Source organism: Xyrauchen texanus, chromosome 23 (assembly GCF_025860055.1).
Source record: "Xyrauchen texanus isolate HMW12.3.18 chromosome 23, RBS_HiC_50CHRs, whole genome shotgun sequence".
NCBI lineage: Eukaryota > Metazoa > Chordata > Actinopteri > Cypriniformes > Catostomidae > Xyrauchen > Xyrauchen texanus.
In genome coordinates, this window is record NC_068298.1 from 12748454 (window position 1) to 12764002 (window position 15549).

Consider the following 15549-nt stretch of genomic DNA (forward strand, 5'->3'; position numbering starts at 1 on the left):
GTGGTCTGGATTCCATGAACCCACCAAAAATGCACAAACCATATGGCATGTTTGAAAACTGTTCAAATTTCATGGCGCACTGGTTTCTGTGAGCACATATGGGGCTTGAAGAAAATATAATCAGCTGTCCCACAGCGTGCTTTTAATATGACAATGACATGCAACACTACAATCAGTCGTTTAACAAATATGCTGATAATATATATATATATATATATATATATATATATATATATATATATATATATATAATATATATATATTCTAAAAAGAACAGGATGGGGTCTGATTGAAGTGACAATACATACTGTAATACCAATTGAGGGTGCATAATCTCTAGACAATATCATTTATAACCATACTGTAGACGTTTTAGATCATGCAATAATTACAGAGGATGTGTTTAGGGCGAACCAGAAAAGCTTGATTTTAAACAAATATTTTATTTTAAGATGTTTTTTCCCTGAATATAACTATTAATACTGAAAGTCTCATTGCCTCTGTGGCTTTCGGCCATTGAGCTTCAAATACTATATGTACGACATGACATTCCCCTCTGTGACCCCACTCACACAAGACCTTTTAAGACATTCTGGCCACTTGATCCATTGGAGTCCTCAATCTGTTGCCTAGAACATCACCTCCTCACAGCTGCCATAGTCACTTTCCACCATATCTGAGCCAGCATAACTGCGAGATGTCCTTCTGGCAGATCCAGCTCGAATGGTTCCACTACTGTCTGCATAGGAAGGCTGGGCCACGCTCAAGCGCACACTGAGTCTCTTATAGCCACTGGAAACGTTGTCCAGGCTGTGAGTGTGCTTAGTAGGGTAGTAGCTTATGGCAGTGTACTCATTAGGGCACTGAGAGCTGGGCAGGGGCAGCCCATCCGGCCCCAGGAAGTCATCTAAGTTCTGGTTGCTGTAACAAGGGGGCAATGGAGCACGGCGATCGGCTCGCTCTAGGGGAAATGGGAAGCCTACAAAACGAGAGTTTCTGCGGGACTCGGTTGAAGCGTTTGAGTACGTGCTCTCCACAATGTCAAACTGTGGGAATTCTTGAACGGCTTGAACGGAAGGTCGACCGTAGTAGTCAGGATCAGCTGGATACACTGTAAATGAGAATTTAAAGGCATTAATGTATTGCTCTTATAGGTATACATTATAAGCAGTTTATTTAAAGGGATAGTTGACCCAAAACTAGAACTTGTCATAATTTACTAAACCTCATAATGTTCCAAACCTGTATGATTTTCTTTCTTCTGTGGAACACAAAAGATATAAGGAAAAATGTTAGCCTTTTTCACCATTGACGGTTTTTTTTTAACCAAAAAAGATGCAATGAATGTGAATGATGCCTAACATTTACTTTTGTGTTAATTGGAAGAAATAAGACCCATACAGCTTTAGAAGAACATGAGGGTTAGTAAATTATGTCGAAAGATTTATTTTTGGCGAACCGTCCCTTTAACCTTTTAATGTAAATACCCTTTCATATAAATATAAAAAACGTTCGTAAGTGATTTTTATTTGTCCCTTTAACCCTTATATATATATATATATATATATATATATATACACACACATACAGTATATACTCATCAAAAGTGTATAGGGTCATTAAAGGAATATTCCGGGTTCAATTCGAGCTAAGCTCAATAGTCAGCATTTGTGCCATAAAAATGCTTGCCTCAAATATTATTTTTGACTTGCCCTTCCTTTTATTTTTTTACAGTTACAGTGAGGCACTTACAATGGAAGTGAATGGAGCTAATCTGTAAAGGTTAAAATACTCACTGTTTGACTGTTAAAATACTCACAACATGATTATAGAGTGATAAAATCACTTACTAATCTTTTCTGTGCAAAGGTATACCCAATATTACAACTACGTTGCCATAACGATGTAATATTGACAAACCTTTAAATGACTGTAAATATGACGATTTAGACAAATTTACAGCTCAAATAATACACAAGTTTTAACAGATGAATCAATGTTAATGCTTTTATAAAATTATAAACTCATATTTCTGCCTTTCAACCCACTAAAAACTGGCCCCATTCATTTCCATTGTAAGTGACTCACTGTAACCCAGATTTTTGCATTTATTTTATTTCATGCTTCCTTTATTATGTAATTTTATTCTCAACTATTTAAGAAATGCTGGAGTGATTAAGATGTAAAATTGTCCTTGAGATTTAAGTATTTCACAATAACAAATGTGATGATTACAGATAAGCCATAGTTAAAAAAGAGGCAGAGCTGGAGAGATGCAGTAAATAGAAGATATAATTGAATATGACGCAAACATATTTTTCCATTGACCTGCACAAGCATACCCAGTGATTTGTCCTCCACCTGTCTCATCTTTTATAAATTCCAAATTAACTGAAGACCCTGTAGAAGCTAGGACAATAGCCTTACCTTCATAGTCATGCTCCCAGTTGTTTTTCATTACAGAATCGTTATCTGAGCTGGAAGATGGTGGTGGGGGTAGATTGGGGGCCACGCTGCAAATCACAGGACCTTGAGGCCTTTGCGATCGAGGCCCTACCTGTGGGGCTAGCTCCCGTTGCTCACGAGGCTTCAGTGAACGGAAGGGGCTGTGGTCCAGATCACTTCCTGATCCAATCATAAGTGTGCCGGTCTCCATTGGAGAGCTGATCTCGGTTTCTTTCATCACACTTTTGGGTAAAGTTGGAAAGTAACCATTGGAATCTTGTACACAGCCTGACTTGTGCTTCTTTTTTCTGACATAGTGTTTTCGGAAACACATAAAGGCCACAACCAGAAGGAAAAGCCCCAATATGCCTGCACAGATCTCAGCAATCTCCATGTAAGGAGGTGACGTGGTGCGCTCACAGTGGATTGAGTTCTCTGCCAATGAACAGGCAAAACCAGCGAGACATGGATTTGGAGTACATGCATCCATTTTACATCTGCAAAGACAATTGACAATGTAGGAGGCATGTGGGCCATACTGATCTAGATGTTCTGAAACTGAGTAATAGATAACAGAACTGAATTACCATTTATTGAAAATGTCTCACTAGACACTAGATTTTACATAATGTTTTTAGGGTAAAATTTATTTGAATGTATAAGGGAAGATGTACATCTTAGATCCTGTCACTTGTCAACAAGTTTATCTCTGTAATCACTTTTTTGCCTTCACTAGTTCATTGTAAATTGTTCTGCAGTGAGACAAATAAATTTTTGAAAGTACAAATAATCCATGTAATCTCAACTAGTATGAGGCCAAAGCTGCATGCATAATAATTATGCCATGAATAATTAGCAAAATGCTATAAAAAGTGATAGTTCACCCTAAAAATGAAAATTATTTAATCATTCACTCATGCTCATGTTAATCAAATCTCATAAGACTTTCTTTCTTCTGTGAAACAGCTGAATTTAGGCTGAATATTAGCATCAGACATTTGTTACTTACATTGCATCAAAACGTTCATGTTTTCCACAGGAGACAGTAAGTGATATGGTTTTGGAATAATGTGAGTAAATTATAAAAATTTGTAGGTGGACTATCCCTTTCAAATATGCCAGTATGCCCATATGTCATCCTGCATATCCTTTCTCGGTTTTCAATAATGAATATACATAACCCAATTTGGCTTAATAATTTGAAGCTTATGGAGATAGACACACAGAATGATATTTATTGATTGGAATTCTCACTCCATGACTAATTTGTGTAAGCTTTGGGGTTATATATGAATACGGTCCAATCAATAATGTATTGATTCGTTAACTCAAAGGCACTTGTAATTCAGCACACAGCCAGTTACAACTGAACGCAAAATGCACTTAAAGCATGTAAGCTTTGTGCACATGTGTTCATGAAAGAGATGAAAGGACTGAATACACAAACATTCATTCTCATTCAAATTATACTGATTCTTAATGTCTTCACCAAGGTTATGAGGAGGATACGTGTGTGTAATCACAAGAGCTCTTCTATGTGAGTCTCACCTGTTTCCAGCTATTTGATCAGAACAGTTGCAGATGTAACCTTGAGTGCTTGGCACACATAAGCCAAGGGAACAGGGCTGGGATGTGCAAGGATTGACAGTCAGAGAGTCCTTCTCACAGTGAGAGCCATAGAACAGCAATGGACAGCTACAGCGAAACTCTGGTTGAAAAACGTAAAATCATAAGTCTTATAGTTCTGCAATAGAAATGGTCAGGCTAGCAAAGATTTCTCGATAGGAACTTTTTGGGGCTGAGATCAAAGATGTATTGGGAAGTGTTTTGGATGGAGATACTGTTGAGATTATTATCTCCCTGGCTTTATTTCCATATCTGTGTAGTGCTGCCAAGTTTTCATGCATATACTCCATTGACATATTGCTATTTTTCTGTTGTATCTTTCTGACACCATCTCTCAATTTGTTCTCTCTTAAATTGTTAAGGGACTTTTTTAATGCACTAAAATTAGTTCCCGTCTTTAAACTTTTATGACATGCAACAAGATTTTAATGCATGAAATAAATTGGGGTGAATTCACTAAACAGTGCCACAAGTTTACCATGCAGAATTTAATCTTGAAAGCCTGCATTTTTGCATTCATCTGTGCTGTTCAATTGTTTTCCAATGTAAACATGTGCAAGACGGATGTCTATGTCTGTTACCCCACATCTTGCTTTTTTCAGCATCTCCTGCAGGTGTGACATGCTTTTCAGACACCATGTTATTCACTAAGCATCCGCATTCCAACTTGACCAGGCACTGTATATGCACCAGACATATTCATATAATTCAATCTGTTTGTGTTGATTTTCTAGTAATCATGGCAGCAGTAATTCATCAAATGATAACATTATGGAGAAGAGCATTATAACTGGGCATATGCACACTTTCTGCATTTTAAAGAGCCAATTCAAGTGCCTGGACTGCAATGGTGGAGTGATACTCTGCAGTCCCAGTAAGGTTGGTTATGACAGATTGTGGTATTCTGCTGCATACTCCTTAATCTAGCACTCATAACCAGCCTGCACAATGGGGAACTGCGGTATATAATTCCCTTTGTGAATTGTTGCTAAAACAATGCAGTTAGCACATGTAAATAAACAATGCTATCAGTAGGCAGTGGAACAAGTCATTTTAAGTAAATTCCCTCTTAAAAGTAACATTTAATTCCGACCTTCACTGGAGTCTTCAACACAAGTGCCTCCATTCTCACAAGGATTACTGGCACAGATCATTACATCAGAGCAGCACTGGTAGATTCCAAAGTGTCTGCCACTCTGTGGACCAGTTCCTGGCACCCCCTCCTCTCTTCTCATTGCCTCTCCATTGAACTCTAAGCTCTCCAAACATCCTGTGAAGCCCAATCGCTGTGGATCTGTGCTTGGATTAGAGCTGGCCAGCACTAGGGCCCCACCAGATTGTGTCAGTTTGCAAGGCTGTGGCAGAATGATGGAGTTGGTGTGGCTGGCATCTATGGTTAGTCTCAGGGTTGTGCCATTGACCTCCAGAGAGACATGGTGCCATCGGCCATCAGCAACTGGGTGGTTGGCCACATGCAGGCTTGTAGGGTACATGTTTCCACATCTATATCTGAACCACAGCTCCTTGTCCACCAACTGGATAAACAAACACAAATACATTTGGCAACACTTTCAGTTGCAGTCTTGAATGACATCTTGAAATTGTGCTAATTTGGCTCTTTTTATTCAAATGTGCACTCAGTAATTTTTTGGTTGCACTTTACTTAACAGTACTACTTTCTTCTAGTATCTACTTTCAGTATATTACAGTGTACTTACCCAAGAAAATATTGTGTAAGATTAGGTAACTACATGTACTTAATGTAGGTTAAGGTTAGGGTTAGGTTTAGGGTTAATTATTGTAGTTGTTGTAATTATATAGTACATAAATGTGGAACAGTACTGTAAAATAAAGTGCTACCAATTTATTTCTCAATAAAAAAGTTTTATTCCTAAAGGAATGATTTGGAATCTTGAAACTTGCATAAAATCATGACCACTCACATGAGATGAAGACGCATGTCATATCAGTAACTTTATAAAGGCTGTTTTATTCTACATGGAGAGAGTCCACATATGGGGGTCATGCTTAACATGGTTAGGATCACATGACCAGCCGAAAGATTACTTGCTTAATCTCAGTAACTGCCCTGTTATTGTATAATGTTCACTCATGGATTAAATGTATCATGGCTGGCAGTGAATAGTGAATTTCTACAATCGAATCAGTAACTGAAAACAGTGGGAAGTGTGTGCTCTCCTCGCTTGCTCTGTGGGAATTAAGAAGTTCTTTGAGCACCGAAGGTAGTTGTGAAAGACAGAGCTTGAGGGAGAACGCAGAGTTTGCTCTCTTTAAACCTCACCAACAACTTCGTGAGGCAGAGGCGCACTCCACTCCGGAGCATTAGGATGCACACTGACATTATGCCTCCTCAGCGTTTCACCGACAAATAATGGCTCACATATTCATGTATTAGTTTCCTGTTCGGTGCATTAAAAAGACTTTGCTTGTGTGTACATCAAATTTGAAAGTATTACACTGATGCTAAGAGTATGCATTATTAAGCATCATCTCCTTTACACCAGCCTCTTAATTGCTGCGGCAGAATCTTCAGAGGGTTTTGCGATGTGAGAGACGAGTACAGAGCCTTTTGCTCTGATCTGATACAAGACAGCCCATGGGATTTGCTCATTTGCTTTCATTGGATGGGGCTGCTGTTTGATTTTGCTGCTCTGGGGTAAGCTGAGTGTGCAGTGCTGGTGGTGGAGATTCTGAGATGAGCGCAAAAAGGAAGAACAGCTTTTCCCAGGAGAAGCTCATTGGTGGTTAATGTTCGATCTGAGATTTGGTTCTTTGAGGGCAATGCTGAGTTGGACAGGTATGAAGGCTGTTTATCCTCCAGAGTCCACATCAAAAAAGCATATAGCACATGACCTTTGTTTGCTTGTAAATGGGCTACAAAACAGCAGCTATATAAACATTTGTCATTGAGCAAACAAATTAAAGTTTATCATTTATCATTAGGGAAACAGAACTGACATTGTATGTCTTTAAAGAAGCAAACCCTCATGAGCTTCCTTCTGTCCTATCTCCTGTCTACATAGGCAGCTACCTAGGCACCATTGAGACCGAAGGCGTTCTTGCTTAAAAATAATTAAAATAGACAGCGCTACGAATGAAACAGAACGCATGTGTCTCGAGACGCATTTTTAAAAGTTGAACGGATGAGTCAAATAGATTTTTGTGATAATCAACATTATGCCACAAATGCTGTCGATTGAGCTTAACTTGTATTTAAACTGGAACATTCCTATAAATTCTGTTTAGAAAGTATAGACAGACACAAAGAGAAAAAAAACAGACAGAGACAGCACACTTCAAACTTTCAGGAAATAAATGGACCTGATGCAAATTAAGTTAGAAGAAAAACATAATTATTGCAATCAATGCCATCAATGCTCCATGCTCTGACTTCTCAATGCATTAAAGGGTATCAGTTTCACCGTATCTATCATGCCACAGATCTTGTTTCTCTTAACAATGTTAGATTGCAACTGTCAGTATGCATAAATGCTACAGCTGCTTAACTGACAAGTCACCTATTTTTCTCTTTCTCTTGTCAAATAGGCTCAGTTTCCATTTTAAAGAAATTACTTAAAAGGTAAGAAAACAGATAAAAGTATTCATTTATGACTAAGTTAATTAAAGTTTTGCATGTTCCCAAAGTATGAGCTGTCTTTCCTCTCCAATTAAAATATTAATGAGACTTCAGTCAATAGGAATTTGCTAAGATGCACCAGAATGATAAATCTCTAGAGAAGCACATACATAAACTGTGTTATGTACTGTATCTCTATGCACTGGATATTTCTTGAATGGCCATGTTTAACAATTCCTTTTAACCCTATGGGGTCTGAGGGTGTTTTGAGCCCTTGAGAAGTTTTGACATGCCTTGACATTTGTGCTTTTTTCAGTTGCTTAAAAACACATTAATGGCTAAAGTCTGATAACACTGTACTCAACACAAACTGAGCTAAAATAATATGTGAGCAACATGTGTGTACATGTTTGTATTTTTGAGAAGATAACGTTTATGCATGGTTTTTGAAAAAACTAAATTTTTAAGTAATTGAAATAAAGCCATATAACACATACTAAACATTTGTCCACAAGACTTTTGAAAACTGGATCTTGTAGCCTAGAGTTTTTGCTACAAATGGTCTGCACTTATATAGCGCCTTTTTAAGCCTTAACGGTATTCAAAGTGCTTTACACTGAGATTCATTCACCCATTCACACACACATTCATACACCAATGGCAGCAGAGCTGCTATGTAAGGTGCCATTGGAAGCAACTTGGGGTTCAGTGTCTTGCCCAAGAACACTTCGGCATGTGGAATCGTGTGGGCCGGGATTCGAACAACCAACCCTGCAATTAGTGGCCGACCCGCTCTACCAACTGAGCCACAGCCGCCACAAATTACTATAAAAAATTATGTGAAAACCATTCTGATCACTCATTCACACAAAACAATATAGTAATTTAAATTTGTAAGACACTTGGGCCTGTCAATGAGGAATGTGAGGAGACTTAATGATCAAAATCAAGTTTTATTTTAAAAGAAGTAATCTGACTATACATTTTCTTTACATTAAGACTTAACTTAATTTTAGACCTACACTACCGTTTAAAAAAAAAAGTCTCTTCTGCTCACCAAGACTACATTTATTTGATCCAAAATACAGTAAAAACTGTTTTCTAATTGAATATATTGTAAAATGCAAATTGTGATCAAAGCTGCATTTTCAGCATCATTACTGCAGTCTTCAGTGTCAAATGATCCTTCAGATATCATTATAATATGCTGATTTTCTAATATGGGCATATTTAATGTGCATTTTACTAATTTAACCTGAACACATATTTGCAAGTACAAGCTTTGTTGATGATAATGAGGCAGCATAAACACTAGTTAAAATATTATCTAAACATTCATATTATTTTTATATCATATTACATATCATATTTATATCATACAGCATACAATTGAAATGCCTGCTTTAGTCGAAACAGCATTTAAATGTAACTAAAACTTGCTTATTAGGACATATTTCAAATTTCAATAATCTGAATCCTGGCTGGGAATCTGGAAACAGTCCCACTAGTAAAATATGTACATGTTTATATAAACTAGCATGTCAACTAATGAAAACTAAATCCATCGGCAGCGGTAGTGTTGGAGCATACTTGGTTGGTAATGCAAAACCCACACATAGTTGGTCAACCAACACTGTTCTTGCTTGGAGTCCTTCTTGTTTGTCTTAACTCTGCTGTTTACCCTGTCCAGTCTTGTGTTTTGTTGCAGGATGAACCAGTGGATTTATCCGGAGTACCATTGACATACCATGACTTGAGGGCTGGTTCGCACTGTGACCCTTCCTCCTCATTGTCCATACGACTGTACGATTGAACTGTTTCCCGGCACTTCGCCATCTCGGGGATTGCTGTATTTGCTCTCAGCTCCATGAACAGTTATATCAATGAATATCTGGCAGGTCTGTACTGTAGTGGACGGTTCTTGAAGGCAGCTAATTATACTCCTCTCCCTAAATTACCTCCCAGTCGATGTGGTTTCTGACAGAGGTCCCCGATTTGGGTCACATTTTTGGGCAGAATTCTGTCGACAGCTGGGGGCTATGGTGAATCTGTCCTCTGGGTTTCATCCCCAGACAAGTGGGTGAATCAGGAGCTGGAAAAGGCCCTGCACTGTGTGGCCTCCTGTAATTCGTCTTCTTGGAGTGGTCATTTAGTCTGGATCGAGTATGCCCAAAACTCCTTGAAATTGTCATCTACGGGGTTATCACCCTTCCAGTGCAGCCTGTTCCCCACACAAGAAACCAACGTACAAGTTCCATCTTTATGCAGAGGTGGGGACGCACCTGCAAAGCTGACCAGACAACCCTTGTATGGACTGTCACTCACGTTAAGAGGTCGGCGGACCGGCACCGGGCTAAGGCCCCAGCTTACGTGTGCGTAACAGAAGGTTTGGCTCTCCTCTAAGGACATCTCGCTCCGACTTCCCTTACGTAAGCTGTGTCCCAAGTTTATTGGGCCATTTCCAATCACCAAGGTCATTAGTCCTCCTTACCTTAAGCGTATTCACCCCATTTTCCACGTCACCAAAATCAAACCTGTTTTAAGTTCTGAATTACACCCCACCACAACCGTACCACCTCTTCCGCATTTTGTTGATGACTCTCCGGCATACACGGTCAGGAGACTGATCAACGTCAGGCTTAGGGGCAGAGGGTTCCGATACCTGGTTGACTGGGAGGGTTATGGATCTGAGGAGAAATGTTGGGTACCTACTCAGGACTTCCTGGACTGCGCCAGATCGCTTCCAGCTGCTGCAGCCGGTGTCAGGATTTTCAACATTCCTCAACCCAGTGACTGCTCATTAGTACTGTTAAAAAATCTTTTGATCTGTTCCTCTGCTCTTGGGTCTGTTTGTCTCACTATCGTTCATTACAAGCCCCTCTTCGATAATGATATGGACCAGCTTGCAAAGTTTCAAAACCCAGAGGTTCTGTAAAGCTTTGAAAAAAAAGGACACTGCACTTTTGATGTTGCAAGCAACTTAAAATTGAATATTCTATTATGATGTATATATGAGGCATCTTTGGGAGAGATGTCATGGAATTTTGAAGTAGAGTTTGCAGTTTTAATTGGTGCTTGGCACATTCCTTATACAGTATGACTCACAATACATAGAATCTAGCCATTTTTAGATTAGGTGTTGTAACTAAAGCATCAAAGCTGCATTAGACCAGTTTAATAAACAAATACTCAAAAAGAATCTTCACTGGGCTTTGAGTTAATGGAGGAAAAGCACACAGCCATGAATTTGTCATAACACTCATTTCATAAAAACAGGCTATTTCATCACTGTTGTGCTCAAAGGTTGGTTTGAAAACCACTTCAAGAGTTCTTTTCATTGCTTTCTGGAACGTGTGCTCTTAAATTTTAACAGGTCTAATTCACATTTAATCATTCATGAGAAATAAAACATGTTTCTAAAGCAAACTTCTGGGAAAAAAATAAAATGCTTAATGAACCTCCAATTTGTCACAGGGTTGAATAAAGTTTGCAGTGATCAGTTCATTGTTATCAGGTTTGCAAACATATTTGCCTTTGTATTTAACTTGCTTAAACATACATCAATGCACATCCTAAGTAAGTTAGAGCTTGTGTGCTTAAATGTCACAGACATAATATTAATTTATTTATTATTTTGTTAATTGGAAACTGCTGTACCTTTAATATTCCCCAGTCAGAGGCATTGGTGGTCATTACTGTGCCTTCAGTATCTGATGTCTTAAGTCGAAGAGACAGATGGAAGTTCTGATTGTCCTCTTCCATTTGATAGAGGTATTTCAGATAACCCTTGCCATCGAATCTCACAGCAGATTCTGCAATGTAGCAAGCATAAATTGTAAATACATTTGGTAAAATGTGAATCCATTGGCTTATTGTTAAATGATTAATGGCATTAGGTTAAGTACACAGTATTACAGTCATAAATTAATGTAAATCATATTTTTTTTCTCACTCCTTAAAAGGAGTATTCAAGTTAAGCTCAATTGACAGCTTTTAAAGAAAAAAGGGACTTTCTAAATGATTTATTTGATGATTAATGAAGTCTAAATGATTTATTGTGGTAATCAACATTATGCCACACATACTATCGACTGACTTTAGCTTTTATTTAACCCAGTATATTCGATTTGGTGATTCAATTAATAGTTCACCTAAAAATGAAAAGTCATTATCACTTACCCTCATTGTTCCAAATCTGTGTTTTGTGGAACACAAAAGAATATTTATCAAAATATCCATGCTGCTCTTGTCCATAAAATAAAAGAAGCCAGTGGCCAAATCTCAATCATCCTTTTGTGTATTCAAACTGGTTAATGAAACACACGAGAACTGGCATTTAGCAACACAGACATGTTTTAAAGTGCCAATTTTAAATTTGTATTAGCGAAAATTAGATATGAAATTTCCTCTATAAGATGGATGGGAAAATATCAGTGACTGTTGATTTTATTTTGATAAAAAGTAATGTATGCATTTGGTTTCAGAATACTTGAAATATAGTGAAATATAATTTTTAGTGCTTTTTTGTCCTTTTTGGAGCTTGACAGCCCCAACCTCCATTATATTGGAAATTGGACAGCTTGGACATTTTTTAAAACTTCTACTTTTGTGTTCCATGGAAGGAAGAAAAATGTGCAGGTTTGGAACAACCTGGGGTAAGTGAAGAATTTTCACTTTGGAATGAACTACTCCTATTTATAAGGAACAGTCAAAAGAAAAATAATATTCAAAGGCCTCTGTGTTAGTGTATTTCTCAGTGGAATTCATAATAAGATGGTGATCTAGTGGCCTACCATTGCAGGAACAAACACTCTCCCAGCTGTGCTGTGGTGTGATGAAGTTAGCTCGTGCTGTGGCATAGTTACTCATTCTCCCCTCTCTCATCACTACTGAGTTTCTGCAACCCAGTGGTGGACACCCAACACCCACACAACCATCATGCTTCAGTCTCAGAACATTCAAACCTAGTGAATCTTCCACGGCTGAGAGGACCCCAGTCAGACGGTGAGCAGGCACGGGCTGAACCGAGCCATCCTGAGCTCTGCGGACCAACAGTACCTCCATGTTGACAGAGTTTGGCTTTTGTTGCAAGCTGGCTATGTGTAGCTCTTGTCTGGGTATGTTGAGCTCCAAGCCCAGGTTGCGTTGCAGGCTTCTCCAGTGATCAGCTACAAACTCCTCGGCCGAAAGACCAGCTAACTGCAATGTGAATCCTTGATCCAGAGCATGCTGTGAAGCAGCCCAAACGTGAACCTTCACCCCAGCCCAGACACTAAACTTCCCATCCGAAACACTCACATTTAGGTGATACAGGCCAGGATCCAGGTCCTTCTCTACTATAATCTTTCCATCCACTGTGTCTACAGAGAACAGGCCTCTTTCCAGGGTATCAAAGACGAGTTTGTAAGAAAGGATGTCATGTGGATCTTGATCGGTGGCGTGTAGCTTGCCGATCACCCGTTTCGAGAACATACCCCCAGCAGTGGTGATGAACACCTCTAGTGGAGTCACAGTGGGTGGATATCTACTCTGCTCTGTGATGTTGATCTTCACCACACATATAGAGGAGAGCGGAGGGTGCCCGCTGTCAGTGACCTGTGGAGATTATATTTATGTGAAGTTTGTACAACACAATGACCTTTAAAAAGTCACTTTAAATAATTTAAGATGTTATTTAAGATCACTGTGTTTTGGGCAGATTGTGAGAACTGTACCATATATCATATTCCATTTAAAGGAATACTTCAGAATATATCATTTACTCAACCTCATGTCGCTTATACCTGTATGACTGTCATCCACAAAACAACAGGAGATGCCCTTTTCCATAAAATGCAAGTGAATAAGGACTGGGGTTGGTGAGTTTCAAAATAACAAGCACCATTAAAGTATAATAAAATAATTCCATCCAAATTGTGCAATATATTCCAAGTCTTCAGAAGCCACATACTAAAATAAAATGCAATACAAACAATACAGCTTGACAAACCTTCCAGATCTAATGGTGTATTGCACATATCACTGACATCTTGACGCATCATATTTAAATGGATACGCACACAAATGTGATTTGAGAGCCTGCGATGGAGGGCAAGATTTTCTGTAATTTTAACATGAATTTTAGTTTGGTCTTCAGAAGACTTGGAATATAGTGTATGGTATGAACTACTATTATTATGCTTTTTAGTCATTTTTGGAGTTCAACTTTACTATTTTGAGCCCATTACCTTCCACCTAACTTTTCCTTTTGTGTATCATGGAAGAAAGAAAGTCATACAGGCTTATAATAATATGAAGGTGAGTAAAATCTTACAGAACTCCAAATGAGCATTTCATATGTTGCTTGTAATTGCAGTTTGTATGAAATGTTTCACCTGGATTTTTAGCAGATGTTGAGGCTTGCCTGTCTTCCTCAGTGGGGAGGTTATGGACAGCAGTCCTCCTTGGTCAATGTGAAAGCTCTTATCCTCATTTCCTGAGACAATGTGGAAGGAGAAGGGAGGGCCGTTCTGAGGTGTATCTCTGTCAGTAACCAGCAGCTGCAAAATTCCACTGCCCACAGCCTCTCCTTCCTGTCAGACATAAAAACATAATTCAACCCACAAATGCACAGAAAATAAAGTATGATGTAAAACAAAGCTGTAGCTGTCCTTACTTGAGAGAAGACAAACAAATAACATAGGTCTGTTGTTTATTTTGATCAAGACGAACAGTACATGCTCGCTGGTTACATGGAGTTCATTCCAAGATATTACTGTATTTTATCACTGTAGCAACAGTAGTTTGTGTCATGGCAGACAGTGGTAAATAATACAAATTGTTGGAAGTGAATAACCATGATCAATAAGCCCTGATGTATGCCTGTTTCTAGCCATTTCTGGCTCTGTCAAATCAATAGCGTATTTCTGTAACAGCACCAGCATTTCATTTCCAGATTTTTTGCAAACAAAATATCAAAGCTTAAACACTACAGTCCAATTCTACTGAAATGAAAAAACAGTAAGAACAGATGGAGATTTTGATCACTCTGTCTGCATTTTTTAACAAAGCGCTACCATTTGTAAAGCATGTACTAATGTAATAATGTGATATTTTATCACATTAAAATCATGTTAACATGCATATTGTTTAAGTCTTGTTGCTATACTTTTCAAACTTAAAACTTAACGTTTACGGATTGGTACAACTGAACACACTTGAGACACACTTGGGATCAGATCGTCCAACATTGATGGAAAATACAAACAGGTGTTGGATTATACATGCAGAAGAATTGAAACAACATGATTTGAATCTAGGATTTACCCAATCTTAATCCTGGAATTCCACAATGTCATAAATGAAAAACTTCAGGTGCCAGTAAGTCTCACATCTGGCCAATAAAACTAACAAAGAGACTTGTCTTGATCCCATACAATTTGAAAACTTCTCTGCAAAGAGGCCCTAAGTTCAAAGGTCAAAGCAATAAAAGACAGAACCCAAGACCCTCGGGAATCTCTCCTGCGATATAAACCAGTTTTTTACACTTAGGCTCATCAGATCGCGTGACATCGTGATCATGAGTTACTTTCATACAAAAACACTGTTTGTAAAGTTGTGGACTGACTAAAGGCAGCGAGGCAGAAAGGCAGCTGCCTTACGATTTCAGACACAGCCTAAACTGTGCCAAATCAAGCATCTTTACCTGAAGAATGAGGTTGTGATTGATCTGTGAGAACATCGGTGGGTTGTCGTTGACATCAGATACAGTCACTGTCACCTGTACAGCAGAGGATAACGGGGCAACACCCTCATCGGCTGCTTGCACAGTTAATGAGTAGTGTGTTATCTGAAATGGAAGAGACCTTGTCAGTGGGATTATGAAGATATGTACATCCTGA

The 15549-nt window shown here is 38.6% G+C and overlaps 1 protein-coding gene across 1 annotated transcript in view; it reads right to left on the reverse strand.

Annotated features, from left to right (window-relative positions):
- Window positions 1–257: 257 nt before the first annotated feature.
- fat2 (FAT atypical cadherin 2) overlaps window positions 258–15549 on the reverse strand; it is a 46436-nt gene continuing 31144 nt past the window's right edge. The window contains exons 16-23 of the mRNA XM_052089135.1: window positions 15354–15497; window positions 14044–14241; window positions 12463–13264; window positions 11327–11481; window positions 5165–5606; window positions 3994–4153; window positions 2428–2942; window positions 258–1111 (exon numbers count right to left, since the gene is read on the reverse strand). Of these exons, the coding sequence (XP_051945095.1) occupies window positions 630–1111; window positions 2428–2942; window positions 3994–4153; window positions 5165–5606; window positions 11327–11481; window positions 12463–13264; window positions 14044–14241; window positions 15354–15497 (2898 nt within the window). The 3' untranslated portion in view covers window positions 258–629. The remainder of the gene's footprint in view (window positions 1112–2427; window positions 2943–3993; window positions 4154–5164; window positions 5607–11326; window positions 11482–12462; window positions 13265–14043; window positions 14242–15353; window positions 15498–15549) is intronic.